This window comes from Giraffa tippelskirchi, chromosome 10 (assembly GCF_054371585.1).
Source record: "Giraffa tippelskirchi isolate mGirTip1 chromosome 10, T2T-mGirTip1v1.2.pri, whole genome shotgun sequence".
Lineage (NCBI taxonomy): Eukaryota > Metazoa > Chordata > Mammalia > Artiodactyla > Giraffidae > Giraffa > Giraffa tippelskirchi.
This window is the reverse complement of record NC_137284.1, coordinates 46065155-46085506: the sequence shown is the minus strand read 5'-3', so window position 1 is coordinate 46085506 and position 20352 is coordinate 46065155. Positions and strand designations below refer to the sequence as shown.

The 20352-nt window shown below is 43.9% G+C and overlaps 1 protein-coding gene across 10 annotated transcripts in view; it reads right to left on the bottom strand.

Annotated features, from left to right (window-relative positions):
* Window positions 1-3732, bottom strand: part of CEP295 (centrosomal protein 295) — a 54970-nt gene extending 51238 nt beyond the window's left edge. For all 10 annotated transcript variants that reach the window (XR_014067118.1, XR_014067119.1, XR_014067120.1 and 7 more), the window contains exon 1: window positions 3537-3732. Coding sequence is in view for 3 of the 10 variants with exons in the window: in XM_081535587.1 (XP_081391713.1) it covers window positions 3537-3672 (136 nt within the window). In the remaining 7 variants the exon portion in view is untranslated. The remainder of the gene's footprint in view (window positions 1-3536) is intronic.
* Between the last annotated feature and the right edge of the window lie 16620 nt (window positions 3733-20352).

The window sequence follows — 20352 nt, the reverse complement described above, 5'->3', positions numbered from 1 at the left end:
GGTGATTCTGTATCTCCTTGTTCCCCTTATTGCCATTTTCAAAAATTAAGACACTTCAAATCAGTACATAACCATGATTTCATCTGAGATCAGTCTCTTTACAATGACCAGGAAGTCAAATATGGTAAACGAACACTTAAATCTTTCTGAAGATAGTTTTTTTGTTGTTGTTGCCCCACTTTGCTTGTGAGAATCCTAGTTCCCTGAGCAGGGATCAACCTGGGCCCCCTGCAATGGAAGTGCAGAGTCCTTATCACTAAACCACCGGGAATTCCCTTCTGAAGCCAGTTTAAGCACCACTTCTCTGTGAAACTGCCCTCCAGTGATTCTTGCTCCACCCACCTACCACTCATTCCTGACTTGCCTGTCCATAAGAAATATTACCTTCACACTCGTATGGGGACTAACCTATGCTGTCTTGACATTACCTTCCTCTAGTTTTTTATCAATAACTTGCCCTTTCTAGTTAGATTCCTAATAAGGACAGAGGCTCTGGGTTTTTTTTTTTTTTTAATGTCCAAATTAACCACGAATATTAACTAGGATGAGATGGTTGGATGGCATCACTGACTCGATGGACATGGGTTTGGGTAAACTCCGGGAGTTTGGTGATGGACAGGGAGGCCTGGCGTGCTGCAGTTCATGGGGTCACAAAGAGCTGGACACGACTGAGCCACTGAACTGAACTGAATAACTACCAGGCAGTATTTCATATACTAAGGATAGATACTGTTTTCACTCAGGTGTACAAATAGCAGCCAGAAGAATTTGGGGTTATCTAATAGGAACTAAGGGCTTCCCTGGTGGCTCAGTGGTAAAGAATCTACCTCTCAATGCAAAGACCTGGGTTTGATCCCTGGGTTGGGAAGATGTCCTGGAGAAGGAAATGGCAACCCACTCCAGTACTCTTGCGATTCTTGCCTAGAAAATCACATGGACAGAGGAGCTTAGCAGGCTACAGTCCATGGAGTTGCAAAAGAGTTGGTACATGACTTATCAACTGAACAAACAAAAATAGGAACTAAAACTTTTTCAGTGAACTCTCCATCAAAAAGAAGGCAGGAATGATCTTATTCATGGTTATATGTGCAGAGCCTAAAAACTGCTTTGCTCCTAAGTAGGTCCTTCAGTGTGTTGACAGAATGAATGACTCATTCAATGAGTTAATTCATATAAAGTGCTAGATAGGTATATGTGGTTACTGTTACAACCTGATGACAAAAAGGAATAACTGCTTACATGTGAAAAATCTTTTCCAGCTGCAATCCACTCAGCTGATATTCACAAGGCTTTGGTAATGTACTCTGTGAAAGTGCCAACCAACCATTCTCTTTATTTTAGACAAGAAGAATCAAACGCCTCTTTGGTGAAAGGACTTGACCTGAGTGACAATATCTACTGGCAGAGCCACGAGAAGAATCTGGTGTTTCTTATATATGGCTCCTAACTTTCTGAAATGCCAAAATAAAGGGAGTGAGGAAAATTTTGTTTAAGCCAGTATTTTTTGCAAGAGGGAATTGACAAGAACTAAGCAAAGAGAAAACAAGTAATCCTGTAACCCTCTATTTCCTTTCCTAGAGGACTACAGGAAAACAAGCATACATTTGTTATTTTTACCTAAGTTGTGACAGAATAACTGTTTCCTCTTGTATATCATTATCTTAATTTTTAAACTTGTTTGGAAATAATCTGATTTAATATTCCCAGCTTCTCTAAATGTCAACCACAGTACAACAAGCAAAACCAGGAAATTAACACTAGCACAATACTTTTAGCTAATCTACAGAACTTAATCAAATTTCATCAATTGTTCCACTAATGTCCATTTTCTGGACCAGGTCCCAAGCCAAGGAAAACATATCCTTTGACTGTTGCGTCACTCTGGGTCCTCAAAGAAGTAGATGCCAAAATGGGATGAAACCCACGAGGATTTTATTAGGGGAAATGCCTGTGTGAGGGAAAATGGGGAAGGAGCTGGTAAAAGCTAGGAGTGTTTCAGACTTTCACGCAAATCTGCCACTGAGTGAAGGAGAAAGGCATAGTTGGGTAGATGACCCTTAAACTGTGCAGTCTAAGGAAGCTTCAAGAAGACTTCTGGGGAGTCCTTAAGCCAAAATCCCTTGTGTCTCAGGAACAGGCCTGCCTTCACATCCACCCCATGCTCATGGGAGGCATACAGGTAAAGATTTCAGAACACAGGCTGAGGGTCTGTGAATCATGTTCTAATGGCTAGGTTGTTTTGTCTCCTTCAACTCCTCTAATTTGAGATGTTCCTCAGTCCTGTCACCCCTCCCCCATCTTGACATTTTAAAAAGATGCCAGCCAGTTATTTTGCACAATGTCTCTCTATCTGGATGTGTTTAATCCCTTCCTATAGTTAGACTGGGGTTATGCATTTTTGGCAAGACCACCACAGAAGTCATGAGGTACTCTTCTCAGCACATCACACCAGAATGAATTTCGATCCCTTGATTAAGAAGGTGCCTAACAGGTTCCTCCAAGGTAGATACTATTTCTTTTTAAGTATTTGGTGGAGAGATAATTGAGGCTATGTAAATACCATGTTCCCCACCATATTTACCAACTAAATTTAGTATCCACTGATGACTGCCTCAAACAATTACTGTATTTTCTACTTACATTATTCCTTCTACACTTACCAACTGAAATCCTACTGTAAGGAAGTTTCACCCATTCCCTCACTTTAGTATTTATTCATATCAATACAGATTTCCAAATTCTAAGTATTGTTACTGACAAATAATAGAGGTGATACTACTCATCTTGCAAGACTGTCCTGAGGATTAAATGACAACGGGCACCTCTTAATCCCCTATATTATGAAGATGTGGCTTCAAGGCCCAATTCCACTTAAAGCAGGAAGACACTTAAAATCACTTTGATCTCACTTTCTTTAAATATATAAGCGGAGTCATAATATTTCTCCAACAGGTTGTTCTGATTGTGTGTCTTGTAAATATAAACTACCAGATACTTCCTAAGTTTTAATGACTCTACCGTTCCTCATTGTTTTATAAAGCAGACGTTTGCGGCAGAACTTAGTATCTAAGAAATTAAAGGTGAGAGACACCAAAAGAGAGCATGCTCTGTGCATGAAACGATTCCAAGGTGGGCTCTTAAACGGCTACCAGGAGTGAGGCCACTCCGCGGGTGACCTGGGGGCAGGACGCACCCAGGAGGTCTGCAGTAGCGACCCCGAAGACCCTTCCGGCCGCCCGGACTTGGAAGCTCAGGGTCCCCGCGAGCCCCGATCCCAAGGGAACGCGCACGGCTGGCTGCGCCAAAGGCGCCGGGGCGCCCTCTCACACGGCGCAGGCGAGCCCGTGAGGGGACGCGCGCCCCGCCGGCCTCGGGCCCGTGAGGGGACGCGCGCCCCGCCCGCCTCCCACCCGGCCTCTGTGGAGGGCCGCGGGCCGCTGCGAGCGCGCCCCCCGCCGCAACACACCCCCGGCTCCCCGCCTCGCGGAGAAGTGCACGCTCGGGGCCCTCGGAGAGCCAGCGCCTCCGTCACTCACCCGGGAGACGAGAGCCCGGCCTCAGGAATCGCGGCTCAGACAGAGAAGGCCCGGCGGCCCACCCCACAGCAGCCTCCCAACAGCCGTTCGGGCGTGAGCGGGGCGGCCATCTCCGAGCCGCCGTCACTTCCGCCATTCAAACCGCTCGCCAGTGGCGCGGCCGGGCCGCGGGAAGCGCCGAGCCCCGCCCCGCCCCGGGGGCCGCCGGGACCGCTGCGGCGAAAGCCGCTCCCGGGGCGCGCGCCGGCCCTACGTGGGTCCCTATTATTTCTCTTGTCGGGCGTGGTTCAGAGCTTTTGCTTCACGTCTCCTGACAGGCTCGTCTTACACATCCGAGACAGAGGTCCAGGAAGGGAGAGATACTTACCACAGGCCACCCGGGTGGCTTCAGTCTCAAGCGTCTTTATGAAGATGCCTTGGGAGGTACAGCCTTTGAGGACACAATTCGTTCGGTACTTTCGTTACGCTGCAGTTATTTTCTGATAGTTTTCAACTCACACAACAGGGGACCGTGTCGTAATGCTGTGCCTCCAGAGGGCCGCACCACCTAGAACATGTCAAGGGTTTATCCGCTGTAGATAACCTACAATCAGAAAGGGAGTGAGAGCTGGTTCATGTTTACTGAGCCCCTATTATGTGCCAAGCACAGTGTGTAGCGGAAACTAGGGTGAATGGCTTCTGGCCCCATGCTAAATTTTGTAGTCCAGAGCAGGGGTCTCCAACAGGTTTGTGGCCTGTGAGGAACCAGGCTGCAGAGCAGGAAGTGGGCAGGCGGTGAGGGAGTCAAGCTGCATCAGCGTTTATGGCAGCCCCTCACCGCTGGCAGTACCGCCTGAGCTCCTGTCAGCCCTGGGTTAGAGCCTCATAGGAGGGCTTTAATCCTACTGAAACCATTCACTGTTTCTCCTCCGTCTGTGAAAACACGTCTGCCACGGAACCAGTCCCTGATACTGAAAAGTTCGGGAACTGCTGGTCTAAAGGGTGAAACATACCAGGAATCAAAGTATTACAAAATGAGGAGTGGGTGAGAGGGAAGTTACTGATAAAATTAGCTCTGGTTTCATTGTAGAGAAGAAGTCAGAGGAAGTTAAACCAATTAGAATTCGATTGCAGGAAATGAAAGATGATTACAACAAGAATGGAGAGAAGTGGGTAGATTTAAGAGGCAAATCCGGAATTGGTGTTTATCTGCTTATGGGAGGCAAAAAAAAAAAAGAGGGCGAAATAAATGGTGATGCTGAAGTTCTATATTTGGCAACTGAGTGGATGTGGATAACTTTCTCCTAGAATTCACAGAAAGAAAATCAGGTTTGGGAGGGGGAAGTCGAAAGTTAAGCTTTGAATATTTTAAATTTGATCTGTTTCTGGGATATCTTGACAATATCCAGAAATATTTAGGAGGCAAAATTAGCAGTAGTTAACAATTGCTCATAAGGTTGAAGGAAAAGGGAGAATGAAATGAACTTCACAGGCTTGTGGAGCACTGTTGATGGTAGTGCCAATAACCAAAGGAGAAATAGAAATGGGAGTCAGTTTAGTGGGCAAGGCAATGAGCTCAGCTCTGAACATGTTCAGCTTCACGTGCCTGTGGAAGGATGTGCAGTAAGCAGAAGAATACAATGGTAGACAGCCCACAGAACTGGGCTAGCGTATAGACTTGGGTTTCATTTCCATATGGGTTATAACCAAAGCTATGAAAGTGGATGAGATCACTTAGGGAGAATTAACAGAGTGAGAAGAGCAATGAACTAAGGACCAAACTTGGAGGAACGTCAAAACTTAAAGGAAGTGGAGAAAGGCATTGTCAAGTATACAAAGAAGAGATAGTGGGACCAACCTTGGATGAGATGGTTAGATAGCATCACTGACTCAATGGACCTGAAGATAGTGAAGGAAGACTGGTGTGCTGCAGTCCATGGGGTCACAAAGAGGTGGACACGACTGAGTGACTGAACAACAACAACCTTGGTTTTACAGACGAAGAAGCTGCATTACAGAGAAATTCTGTGACTTGGCCAAGAGCACATGTAAGGGAATGGTGAAACCAAGACTAGAATTCATGTATTTATCCCAAATGCTGGGGTTCTTCCTTCATGCTTCCCTGTCCATGATCACATTGATCTTAATAATTGTACTTATTCTAAGCAAACCTCTTCAACATCCTCAACACAGACTCAAGGTACTCTCCCACACTCAACAAAAGATGTGCCCATTATTTCACGCTTTAGGCTAATTTTGATGCCCACTGTGTTTTCCAAAAGCACCAAGCACATTCCCCATCATAGCACTTATCAATTCTTACTGAAATGACCTGCTGATTAGGCTCTCTGTTGACTAGACTGAATTCTCAAGAACTGGAGTGCACTTTGTTCAGTCACCTGCCACTTTGAACTTCTCAAATGTTTGTTGAATGAATAAATAAATGAATGAATTATATCCATCACTTCCCCAACCTGCATCCTGGCCAGAAATCTTAAAATTGAAGATTTTGAATTAAGGCTTGTTATTTTTTTTTTTTTTTTTTGATAGGAGGCAGTGAGGAATCAAAGAAAACCCAGTGAGCTGAGAACCAGAGTGTTTGCTCTACTGTCACAACTCTGAGACTTTCCAACCGTTGGACATGAAGCCAATGAGCCTTGGTTTCTGGTTTGTTTCTCTATTATTGCCAACCAGACCACCTCAGAGTGTCCAGAATGGCACACTCATTATGACTAGCAGTTGATTCTGATTGTCAGGTGAAACTTTGCTGAAACTATTGAGTGAAGTGCTGTTACCAACCAGGGTTCTTGGCCTCCTCAATCAATTTGAATTATCAGAGGCCAGAGGAGAAATTCAGGGAAAGCTCTCCTGGGGTCCCTTCTACAGAAGGGGGAAGTGAGAACAAACAACTGGTTCGCTTACTTGCTCACTCTTCAAGGAGGGTGAGCTTGTTCCTTATGTGGGGATGAGGGTAGGGCTGTATGTGGGGGTCAGGCTAGAAGCATGGATTAGGTGGTTTGCCCAGCACTTTGTGGTCGTGTGTGCAGGGGGTATGCTCAGTACTCTGCTTTTGCTCCAGGCTCTTCAAAAGTGGCGGTTCAGGGACTTCCCTGGTGGTGCAGTGGCTAAGACTCTGCACTCACAATACAGTGGGCCTGGGTTCGACCCCTGGCTAGGGAACTAGATCCCACGTGCCTCAACAAAGATCAAAGATTCCATGTACCACCACTAAGACCCAGCACAGCCAAACAAATAAAAATAAATGTATAGATATTAAAAAGAAAATCACAGTTTGGTTTTTTGGTCTCTTTGCATTAGTTCATAATTTTGCCCCAACTGTGTATACATGAAGTTATTTTTAGTCCCATACAGTTTCTTTGTATTTTGTTTCTCAAGGAGATATTTGTCCAGGGGCAAATATTGCAGCACTGCAGCAAAGGGACCCAGGTCCCAGACACACCTCAGTACCTTCAAGCAGCCTCTCCATGTGGGTTGGAATTCTTACTAGCTGAGATTCAAGAGAGAATGTCCAAAGAATGAGTATTTCCAGGGTGAGAACATGAAAGCTGCAAATCCTTTTAAAGGCAAGGCTGAGAAATAGTAAGTTTTTCACACTGTCTTGATTAAGTATCATAGGACCAGCCCAAGTTCAAGTGAAGGTGAAACAAAAGTCATCTCCCAGTGAAATGACAAAAGAATTTGCAGCCATCTGTAATTCACCACCATTTCCTTAGTAACATTTGACCTGCTCTTTTCACAGGCTTCTTGTGAGACTCAAAGTCATGAATCATCCAGTTCAGTCACTCAGTCGTGTCTGACTCTTTGTGACCCCATGGACTGCAGCACGCCAAGCCTCCCTATTCATCACCAACTCCCGGAGTTTACTCAAACTCATGTCCATTGAGTCGGTGATGCCATCCAACCATCTCATCCCCTGTTGTCCCCTTCTCCTCCCACCTTCAATCTTTCCCAGCATCAGGGTCTTTTCAAATGAGTCAGCTCTTCGCATCTGGTGGCCACAGTATTAAGAGTTTCAACTTCAACATCAGTCCTTCCAATGAACATTCAGGACTGATCTCCTTAAGGATGGACTGATTGGATCTCCTTGCAGTCCAAGGGACTCTCAAGAGTCTTCTCCAACACCACAGTTCAAAAGCATCAATTCTTCGGCGCTCAGCCTTCTTTATAGTCCAACTCTCACATCCATAAATGACTACTGGAAAAACCATAGCCTTGACTAGACAGACCTTTGTTGGCATACATTAGCTGCTATTATATATATAGGCGCCCTTGTCTCCTCTTCTTATTTCAGACCCAGGCCTCCAGGCTACAGGGGCAGGCATGTGACCCAGACCAGGCAAATCACAGTTCTCTATCTCCTTTGCTATTGAGATTGACCCAAGGATCGGAACATATTCTAAACTGAATCTTTTGTGGCTTTTATTTTAATACACTCATTTCAGACTGCAGGAGACAAAACCAAAACAAACAAAAAACACCTTGTAAATGTGTTTATTGGTGTTCAGGTTTTAGTTTTTAATTGGATCCCTTTGTACTCTATTGGCCTAACTCTAGGTGTATAGGCTTAGTTTCTAGTGTTGCTACCCAACTAGGAATGTACATTAATAAGCAATGATCAAGAAGAAGAATTTTCCCTAGGCAGTAAAAACACAAGTGTGACTGGTCACTATGCAATGCTGCCCCTCAAAGTGCAATGGAAGCCATTCAGGATGGGAGCAGTTTAGCATGTTTCTCTGATGGGGAACAATTTCACTGCTCTGAGTTCCCTTCATCTTTATCCACATTCGATATGAGAGATTGGCATTAAAGTCGGGGTGGGGGACGACCCTCAATAATTCTCATGTATAAAGTCCAGATGAAAGGGAATCATTGCAAGAACAGAAGTAATAGTATTTCCATCTGACCATCTGCCAACTGGCTTTTCTCTCTCTCTGGCATAAACACCAAAGGGGCTTAACAAGTGATAGGCTCTCAGGGTAATTTACAGCTGCTAACAGAAGTGAGATTAAGAGTGCCCAGCAGAAGAGGAAAGATGGGCTGGGAAAGGCTTTTAAAAGCTATAAATATTTTTTAAAAATGTGTGTGGGTAGATCCGGAAGTGGGGAGGAATTGGGCCATTTATTTAAGGAGAGCGAAAATTGAGAGGAGAGAATAGGAAAATGAATTGATTTTGTTTCATCTTTTAAATGTTTCAGCTAACATGATTTTTATTAATATCACTGATATTTATTAAGCAATGAGGGTGTAGACTGTGAGTTATATACTTAAAAAATAGGGAAGTCCAGGGACTTCCTAGTGGTCCAGTGATGACGACTCTGCCTTCCAGCATAGGGGACATGGTTCAATCCCTGGTCAGGAAACTAAGATCCCATATGCCATGAGGCATATGCCCCCCAAGAGAGTAATCATTCAGTTATAACCATTTTGGCTTCATTGTTTTCATTCAGTTCAGTTCAGTCGCTCAGTCGCGTCCGACTCTTTGCGACCCCATGAATTGCAGCACGCCAGGCCTCTCTGTCCATCACCAACTCCCGGAGTCTACCCAAACCCATGTTCATCGGATCGGTGATGCCATCCAACAATCTCATCCTCTGTCATCCCCTTCTCCTCCCGCCCCGAATCCTACCCAGCATTAGGGTCTTTTCCAATGAGTCAACCCTTCGCATGAGGTGGCCAAAGTATTGGAGTTGCAGCTTCAACATCAGACCTTCCAATGAACACCCAGGATTGATCTCTTTTAGGATGGATTGATTGGATCTCCTTGCAGTCCAAAGGACTCTCAAGAGTCTTCTCCAACACCACAGCTCAAAAGCATCAATTCTGCGGCGCTCAGCTTTCTTCACCGTCTAACTCTCACATCCATACATGACCACTGGAAAAACCATAGCCTTGACTAGACGGACTTTTGTTGGCAAAGTAATGTCTCTGCTTTTAAATATGCTATCTAGGTTGGCCATAACCTTCCTTCCAAGGAGTAAGCGTCTTTTAATTTCATGGCTGCAGTCACCATCAGCAGTGATTCTGGAGCCCAAAAAAATAAAGTCTGACACTGTTTCCACTGTTTCCCCATCTATTTCCCATGGAGTGATGGGTCCAGATGCCATGATCTTAGTTTTCTGAACGTTGAGCTTTAAGCCAACCTTTTCACTCTCCTCCTTCACCTTCATCAAGAGGCTCTTTAGTTCTTCTTCACTCTCCGCCATAAGGGTGGTGTCATCCGCATATCTGAGGTTATTGATATTTCTCCCGGCAATCTTGATTCCAGCTTGTGTTTCTTCCAGCCCAGCGTTTCTCATGATGTACTCTGCATATAAGTTAAATAAGCAGGGTGACAATATACAGCCTTGACGGACTCCTTTTCCTATTTGGAACCAGTCTGTTGTTCCATGTCCAGTTCTAACTGTTGCTTCCTGACCTGCATACAGGTTTCTCAAGAGACAGGTCAGATGGTCTGGTATTCCCATGTCTTTCAGAATTTTCCAGTTTATTGTGATCCACACAGTCAAAGGCTTTGGCATAGTCAATAAAGCAGAAATAGATGTTTTTCTGGAACTCTCTTGCTTTTTCGATGATCCAGCGGATATTGGCAATTTGATCTCTGGTTCCTCTGCCTTTTCTAAAACCAGCTTGAACATGTGGAAGTTCACGGTTCACGTATTGCTGAAGCCTGGCTTGGAGAATTTTGAGCATTACTTTACTAGCATGTGAGATGAGTGCAACTGTGCGGTAGTTTGAGCATTCTTTGGCATTGCCTTTCTTTGAGATTGGAATGAAAACTGATCTTTTCCCGTCCTGTGGCCACTGCTGAGTTTTCCAAATTTTCTGGCATATCGAGTACAGCACTTTCAAAGCATCACCTTTGAGGATTTGAAATACTCAACTGGAATTCCATCACCTCCACTAGCTTTTTTCGTAGTGATGCTTTCCAAGGGCCACTTGACTTCACATTCCAGGATGTCTGGCTCTAGGTCAGTGATCACACCATCGTGATTATCTGGGTCGTGAAGATCTTTTTTGTACAGTTCTTCTGTGTATTCTTGCCATCTCTTCTTAATATCTTCTGCTTCTGTTAGGTCCATACCATTTCTGTCCTTTATCAAGCCTATCTTTGCATGAAATGTTCCTTTGGTATCTCTAATTTTCTTGAAGAGATCTCTAGTCTTTCCCAATCTTTTGTTTTCCTCTATTTCTTTGCACTGATCGCTGAGGAAGGCTTTCTTATCTCTCCTTGCTATTCTTTGGAACTCTGCATTCAGATGGGAATATCTTTCCTTTTCTCCTTTGCTTTTCACTTCTCTTCTCTTCCCAGCTATCTGTAAGGCCTCCTCAGACAGTCATTTTGCTTTTTTGCATTTCTTTTCCATGGGGATTTTCTTGATCCCTGTCTCCTGTACAATGTCACGAACCTCTGTCCATAGTTCGTCAGGCACTCTGTCTATCAGGTCTAGTCCCTTAAATCTATTTGTCACTTCCACTGTATACTCATAAGGGATTTGATCTAGGTCATACCTGAATGGTCTAGTGGTTTTCCCTACTTTCTTCAATTTAAGTCTGAATTTGGCAATAAGCAGTTCATGATCTGAGCCACAGTGTGCTCCTGGTCTTGTTTTTGCTGACTGTATAGAACTTCTCCATCTTTGGCTGCAAAGAATATAATCAATCTGATTTCGGTGTTGACCATCTGGTGATGTCCACGTGTAGAGTCTTCTCTTGTGTTGTTGGAATAGGGTGTTTGCTATTACCAGTGCGTTCTCGTGGCAAAACTCTATTAGCCTTTGCCCTGCTTCATTCTGTACTCCAAGGCCAAACTTGCCTGTTACGCCAGGTGTTTCCTGACTTCCTACTTTTGCATTCCTGTCCCCTATAATGAAAAGGACATCTTTTTTGGGTGTTAGATCTAGGAGGTCTTGTAGGTCTTCATAGAACCGTTCAACTTCAGCTTCTTCAGCGTTACTGGTCGGGGCATAGACTTGGATTACCGTGATATTGAATGGTTTGCCTTGGAAACGAACAGAGATCATTCTATCGTTTTTGAGATTGCATCCAAGTACTGCATTTCGGACTCTTTTGTTGACCATGATGGCTACTCCATTCCTTCTAAGGGATTCTTGCCCCCAGTAGTAGATATAATGGTCATCTGAGTTAAATTCACCCATTCCAGTCCATCTTAGTTCGCTGATTCCTAGAATGTTGACGTTCACTCTGCCATCTCCTGTTTGACCACTTCCAGTTTGCCTTGATTCATGGACCTAACATTCCAGGTTCCTATGCAATATTGCTCTTTACACATCGGACTCTGCGTCTATCACCAGTCACATCCACATTGGGTATCGTTTTTGCTTTGGCTCCATCCCATCATTCTTTCTGGAGTTATTTCTCCACTGATCTGCATTAGCATATTGGGCACCTACTGACCCGGGGAGTTCATCTTTCAGTGTCCTATCCTTTTGCCTTTTCATGCTGTTCATGGGGTTCTCAAGGCAAGAATACTGAAGTGGTTTGCCATGCCCTTCTCCAGTGGACCACAATCTGTCAGACCTCTCCACCATGACCCATCCGTCTTGGGTGGCCCCACACGGCATGGCTTAGTTTCATTGAGATAGACAAGGCTGTGGTCCGTGTGATCAGATTAGCTAGTTTTCTGTAATTTTAGTTTTAGTGTGTCTGCCCTCTGATGCCCTCTCGCAACACTTACCGTCTTACTTAGGTTTCTCTTACCTTGGGCCTTGGGTAATTCCTCTCACCGCTGCCACCGCCGCCAGCCCCAGCCCCCCGCCCGGCCTAGCCCCTGTCGGCCGCCGCCCCCGGCATTGACTATTAATTGAGCAATTACTAAGTGCCAACCAAACACTTTGTCTGAGGATACAGTGATAAACCAGATCTTGAGGATATAACAAATGCACAAGACAGACGCGATCCTACCCTCAAAAAAACAGTGCAGACGTGTGAACAGGCTCTCACAATACTTCACATTAAGTGCAACAGCCTGCTTGTTCTTTACACGCTTTCATTCCCAGCCAGAGCTCTGTCTGAGCCAAAAATGGGGCCGCCACATAACTGGTGAACTAGTGAGGCAGCCATCAGAAGTCTGTGGGTTTCTTGAGGCTCAAATTAGCAGAAAGAATTAGCAGAAAGAAGGAAACATTGACTCCTGAGGATACAATTGATGTGTCTGCTACCCCAGAGACCCAACATATATAGTAAGCACTCTATGCTTTCCAGAGAGGAGGAACTCCAGCTACAAATCTTTGGCACTGGGAAGAAGACAGGTGGGAATCTAAGATAGTCTAGCAATTTTAAAGGGAGCAGTGTATGATAATACAATGCATATGGTGTCACTGTGTGTTGATGGGGTAAAATATTTTATTTAAATGCTTGTAATGTGGTGAAACAGACATATTGAAGGGAATTCTGCAATTCTATAATATTGCCAAGCACAGATGAGAGAATAAATTTATGCTTGCTTTAGTCTCTGTATATTTGGACTTGTTTTTTTCCTCAGCATTCTAGAAAGTGGTGACATGGGACAATCTTTTAGACAAACAGTCCTCTATAAGCATTCTTGCCCTGCTTGAAACCTACAGTGGTTCTCTTTACAGAATACATCAACGCTAATGTCTCTTACTAGCTTTCCAGAACCTCCAAAATATGGCACTAAAGAGAGCAGAGCTCAGGATTTCAGTTTATCACTGATCACTTTGAGCCTTGTTTTTTTTTTTACCTTGTAAAATTGGAATAATAATATCCACCATGTCAAACTCACAGGACTGTGTCAGTGTTGAACAAAATGATGCATCTGATAGCACTTTGCAAACCACCAATTTAGTGTTACTGTGCAAATGTGATTATTATGATGTTGGTGCTTTTATCCATCCAGCATTATTTCATGTCATCCTTCCACTGGACCACAATGTGCTGTAATCCTTCTTGTCTCTGAGTTGGGGCTTATGCAAGTCCCCAGCATGGTGGGGAGGAGAGCAGACCCTGAGGCCAGACTGCTTGGGGTATGGGTCAGCAATTGCCCTTGAGGCTGTAGTGAGGATTAAATGGGCTCCCGGGGTAAAGCCCTTAGAACGTGCTTGGCACGTCGCATCACTCCCGGCAGTGTTGTAGCAAGTGCTTTTCATACTTGACCACGTCTTCCTGTTCTAGCTCATGTCCTATCTCATTCATGAAGTCTTCTCCCCTGGTTTTCTCCTACCTGTGAAACGTTATGCCTAGAGTGATGTCACACAGGTTAACTATTATTTCATGAGACGATTGTGTTACCCTGTTATATGCATTAACTCAACATTTAATGAACACCTGCTATGACCACGTTCTTTCTTGTATTTGTGTAAGTCACTTCAGTCGTGTCTGACTCTTTGCGACCCTATGGACTGTAGCCCACCAGGTGCCTCTGTCCATGGGGTTCTCTAGGCAAGAACACTGGAGTGGATTGCCATGCCCTTCTCCAGGGGATTTAGACCATGAGAATAAAGAAATACAAGATGCAACTTCACTTTCACTTTTCCCTTTCATGCACTGGAGAAGGAACTGGCAACCCACTCCAGTATTCTTGCCTGGAGAATCTCAGGGACGGCGGAGCCTGGTGGGCTGCCGTCTATGGGGTCGCACAGAGTCAGACATGACTGAAGTGACTTAGCAGCAGCAGCAGCAGCAGCAGGGGGTGTGGGTTCAATTCCTGGTTGAGGAACTAAGATCCCACATTCTTTGGGGCCAAAACAAAACAGAAGCAGTATTGTAACAAATTCAATAAAGACTTTTTAAATGGTCCACATCAAAAAGTCTTTAAAAAAGGAAGAGCCTCTGTCCTATTTCTGTGAGTTGTCTCATCTCCAACAGCCTTTCCCAGATTTCAAATGTCTGTGCTCTTCCCCCCACCTTTCCTCTCCCTCCCCTCCCACCTTTGTTCCTGTGACTTCACTGTTAGAACTTCACAGCTGGGACTTCCCTCAAACCTTCCAGTAGGTGTCTACGCATTCTGCGCTCTCTCTGCAGCTTTTACTAAAGAGCCTGATGACTTCATAATTCATGCCCTGATGTCATCCAGCCCAGGTCAAAAGAAAAGTGTCTTTTTACGTACATACGCCATTTTCACCTTCAACACCAGTTCCAACATGCCATGTCCAGGGAGACTTAAAATAACAAAACTATTACATCATCTGTGGTTTAGCAAGCGTTTTGCTGACAGCAGAATTATAAGCATCATGCCCATGCTACAGATGGGAACGCTCGTGCCTGTATTACACGTCTTGTCTTCTGTTCTTTACATTTGGAACAGCCGGGGTACGCCTTCATGGCTCATTTTTGGGCTTACTTTCCATGGAATTTCCTAACCTCATCCTTCTGAGTCTCATTCCTCAGGCTGGCTTCTTTCAAGCTAAAGGATTCTCAGGCAGACCACTCCTCCCGGGCAAAGACACAGGTGTGCATTTTCAGAAGGACCTTCAAAGTCTTAACACAAGGAAATGAGCGATGGGGCTACTTTTAGTCACTTTTCTCTCTTTACATGGCGGCGGCAGGACCAGTAGTGAGAGGTGAGGCGACACCTCAGATGGCGTCCTTTATGCCTTTATGGGTGTTTCCTGTTTCAACTCCACTTGGGGGGAAAGGGGTGGAAATTATCATGTGTACCGCTAGAGGGCAGACTGGTCAAATTTAAAATGCGTGCGGGCCATTGAGACGCTGTGGGGACTTTTTTGTTTCACATCCCCTCCACCCTCCGACCCCCACCCAAACCCCATAAGACAAGAGAAGAGGGACCAAGGTCACCAGAAATAGGAAAAAGCAAAGACAGCGCCACTGCTGCTGGTAAGAGCCCGTCCTCCCCCTCCTCTCGGTGTGTGTGCCGCGAGCTGGACTTGCCCTAGGGCCGCAAACAGGGAGCATCCGGGTCATACTAGTTTGGTGTTTAGTGCCTGTTATAGACCAGGCACCTTACTAGGCATTTCACCTACAACACTTTCTGTGATCCTCACAACGGCCTTCTGAGGCACATTTTTAAGATCACGACAAGTGAAGAGACGTGCTTGTTAAATATGTTGCTCAAAAGCAAGTAAATAATAAGTGACAGATACCGAGTTTGAACTGTTTGTGAAGGAGCGGGTCGGTGGGGAAAAAGGGGGGGAGTCTCCAAAGGGCCTGAAATTAAGCGGTAAATTGCCGTTCAAAGCCTCTAAGAGGGCTTCACTGTCCTCTGCTAGCCACTGTAAGTGGAGAAAATACCTTTAAACAAATTATGTATATTCACCATAAAAAAAAAAAAAAATCAAGAGACTATCTAAGGGAGAAAGCAGAAACTGCCTTCAAATCTTATTGTCTAGATAAAGCATTTTTAACTGTATTTAGTTAGGCTCCCACGGTATTGTTTTTATTTTGTTTTATGAATTTTTTTATGGATCCGTGCAGCTACATGTGTACATTATCATGTAAATACAGAATATTTACTATCAATTTTAATGATTGTGTTTTATTTTATTGTACTTAGACCCCTTAAATCACTTATCCAGTTCCTACTGATAAACTTTTCATTAAGTTTCAGTTTTTTCCATTAAAACAATTTTGTAGCAAATTCTTTGTGTTTGCTTCTCTCCAAAGCACCCCCTTCTTTTTGTTAACTGGATCCCATCTCATCTTCCTAAATTCCTTTGTCATTTTTTCCTTTCTGCTATACTGTTTCTTTAGCAAACATACCAGATAATCGCTCCCATCTTAAAAAAAAACAAATCTTCTTCAATCTCACTCCACCTCCAGAAGTAGCCCATTTTCTTTGTTCCCCCCAGACACCTAAAATTCTTGAAAGAATTGTTTAGACTTGTCAGACTCACTTTCTCTCCAATCAGGTTTTCACTCACAGTCCTCCACAAACAGCTCTTGTCAAGGTCACTATGACTGTCATGATGTCAAATTCAATGGTTATCCTTCATCTTTCTTGCAGCATTTGACATATTGGCCATTCTTTTCTTTTTCTTTTCCTTTTTCTTTTTCTTTTCTTTTTCTTCACCTGCCTTCCAGGAAATCACTTTCTTGGGTTTTCTCCTATTTCACTGGCTGTAGTCCCCTTTGCTTGTTTCTCCTCGTCTTCCTGATCTCTAAATTTTGGAGCACCCCAGTATCCGGATCTTAAACCTCTTCTCTCTCATTTGGTCTCAGGACTAAATACTATATGTATGCCCAGACTTCCTCCTGAACTCCAGATTCATAGGCAAGTGCCTTCCTGACAGTTCTACTTTGACATTTAATAGACATCTCAAACCTGACAAGTTGAAAGCCTTGGTTTCTCTGACCTCACTTTATCCTCCTCCTACAAGCTTCCTCACCTCAGTAAATATTAAACTTCTCAGCCCCAAATCTCAGTCATCCTTGATTCCTTTATTTTTCTTATGACTCACATCTGCTCTTCGGGAAATCCTGTTGGCTCTACCTTCAAAACATATCTAGCACTCAACCACTTCATGTCCCCCTCCCCCATTAGTTCCCACCTAGATTACTGTAACCTCACCCCAAGCAGTCTTCCTGCTCAGGCTCGTGCCCACTTCCAGCCTTTTCTCCACCAGCCCCCAGAGAATCTTTATAAACTCCAGTCGTCCACCACCAATGCTCCGCTCAAAGCCCTCCAATGCTGACTGCTTCATTGACGGCCAGATGCAATGGCTTTATAGTGACTGACAAGGTCCTGTGTGGTCTCAGAACACAATCCCCTTGGCTTCCACCACTTTACCTACCCCACACTCAGCTCAGTGTCACTGGTTGCCTCCCAGACCCCACCCTCTGCCTGGAATCGTCTTTCTGCACGTGTCCTGGGCCCTGCTTTCCTGCTTCCTTCAAATCCCTGCTCAGTGTCTCTTTATGAGTGAGGCTTTCCTAGTCACCCTGTTGGGAACAACGTATTCTGTTTTCTATTGCCCTCGCTCTGCTTTATTGTCCTTACCATCATCACTGCGTATGCATATGCCTGCACACACACACCCACACACCCACACACACAACTTATTTGTCGCTTGTCTCCCATGACTATAATGTATCTTCTGTAAAGGCAAGCATTGTACTTGTTTTGTTCTCAGTGTACCCCTAACTTCTGATCTAATGCCTGGCACCTATCAGGGCTCAATACAAATCTGTTGAATGAATGAATATTCATTGTCCAGAGCAACGATCTCCAGGTAGATTTCTAACAGGGAGATTGCTGACTCCCAGGTTATGAATTTTAAAGACATATTTGACACATTTGACAATTTATATTCCCATCAGCAGAGTACATGACAGTGCTATTGACCAACACTCACCAAAAGGGATTTTGTCAGTACTTATCATCTTTAATAATATTTTAGGCAAAATATTTTCTTTTCATTTGCATTTTGGGTTTATTTGCATGTTTTCATGCATAGACTTATTGATCATTTGTACATGCATTATTTGTGTGGATCCCCAGCTTAAGTTCTTTGTTTACCTTTCTGTTTTGATTATTTCCCTTATTGATTTGTTCTCTGTGTATTCAACCTTTGTTTAAATTGCCAATATTTTCCTCAGTTTTTCATTTGTCTTTCAACCTTGTTTTTGGTGTTTTCTCAAAAGAAAATTTTAAAATGCATTATGCAGTCAGATTTATTCATTTTCCCCTGGTGATTTCTTATTTCTCCAATAAAAATACAGTTATGTTGAGCTTGCTCAGGCTTTCTTGGACATGTCTACTAAGTATATTCTTTTCTTGTGGATAAATTCCCCACCAAAGTATTATATCATGGGTCCAGGTAGAAGGAAGTGGTTTAGGACTACCTGGCCCATCAGACATGTAGTTCCAAGAATCTGGGTGTAGGAATGTTATACCAAGGCAAAATGCCACAAACTCAATTCTCTGGGAGGTTCATGGAAAGACGAGCTGACTATAGCTGTTAAACATCTATTCATAAAGCAGGTCCCAGAGAGAGAACACTGTATAGCTCCTGGACTCTGTGAGCTCACATCATTCTGCTCCAAGGAAAGACATGCAAAGAAACAGAACTACACAGTTCCGGAGACTCAGAAAGGCTTACTTTGACAGGTTTCCTTGCTTGCAGGACCGTGTATAATCACCAGCTTGTCAGCAAGTGGTATTGGCTGACATATGCCTCAACACAAAGTGGTGCTATGTATATACACAGAAGCAGGTGTCTCCCCATCTACCCTCATCCTATGTGCATCAGGCACTAAAGATGTCCCTGGGGCAGAAACAACACTGGTCCCAATATAAATGATGAGTTCACTCAACGTGAGTGAGGATGGCAATTCACAATCATTGTGCTGCAGATGTATTGAGATGTCCTAAGATATTTATTCCTCCCTGGCCCTCCGGGCTGCTGGTACAGGGCCTGGGGGAGGGGGGCCTGAACCCCCAACTCTTATGCCTCAAATAATGGTCCATGAACAAGCAGTATCTTTTGGGAGCTGCTGCATTTCAGCCTTCATCTCAGAATCTGCATTTTCACAAGCTGTGCTAGTGATTGTTCGCTCATTTAAGTCTCAGAGGCTGTGTACAATGGACTCTGGTTTTGAACAGTCCTTATCCTTTATCACAATAACTGTGATGTATAAAGATTATCACTGTTTGTTTTTTGATTGTGAAGACATTTGGAGAGCACTGATTATTATAATCAGAGCTAGAGAGAATGTCAAATAATGTTGTTACTGCTGCTGTTGTTTTTGAATGGAAAGCTGTGGACATGATTTAACACCTGATTTTGTTGGCTTTGTCTCCATCTCTAACTGTTTATGTTTAACAAAAGGCTTGCTCCTTTCCAATGAGACTGTAGGATTCTAAAGGACGAGGATTATTTTACCTTATAACACTTCCCTACAATTTTTTTAGTGCCATAAAGCAGTGTTTTGCAAACTTTGTATAGGAATCACTGGGTGGATGGTGGGGAGGGATGTCTTCTTAAAAGGCAGATTCTTATTCAGTGGTTCTGAGATTCTACTTTTCAAGGAAACTTTCAGGTGACTCTGATACTGCTGGTCCATGGAGCATACTTCGAGTATCAAGGTTTTAGAGTATTCATTTAACTCTCATAACAACCTTATGAGATACCTTGGCTAGATGTCATCCCCATTTTATAGCTGAGGCATTTGAGGAGCAGGCAGTTAAACTATTATGCCTGAGATCCTACCGCTAGTAAGTGATGGAGTTGGGTTCCCCATGGTGTTCACCTCTTGAAACCCTTCTTTCTTTGTGCAGTAAGAGACAGAAGAGCAATGGAGACTGGCCCCATAATGAATGGTTAGAACTGTCTCTGGGTTCAGACCAAAGTTTTCTCTTTTCTCTTTTCATGGCCATGGCAGTACACTGCAGTCCATTCAGGATGCTCTGAATAACCATAGATTAGGTGGCTTATAAGTGACAGACATTTATTTCTCACAGTTCTGGAGGCTGGAGGGTCCAAGATAAAGGTGCCAGCAGATTTGTTATCTGGTGAAGTTCCTCTTCTGCTCACAGATGCCTGTTTTTCTGCTGTGTCCTCACACTGTGGAAGGGCGGCAAAGGAGCTCTCTGGGGCCTCTTCTTTCAGGGTACTAATCCCTCTCATGAGAGCTCCACCCCCATGAGCCAATCATCTCCCAAAGGCCCATTTCCAAATACCCTCACCTCAGGGATTATGAATTTGAGGAAGACATAAACATTCATTTACCATCAATGGTGATTAAGAGTTTTATACTCAGGATATGTTTTGACATTTTCTCAGTGGCTATAAAATAAATTTCATCCAATATATTAATTACTTTAGATCCAACAGCTCTCAACCCTGCCTCACTTTTGGGACTTTAAAAACATAAATTCTTG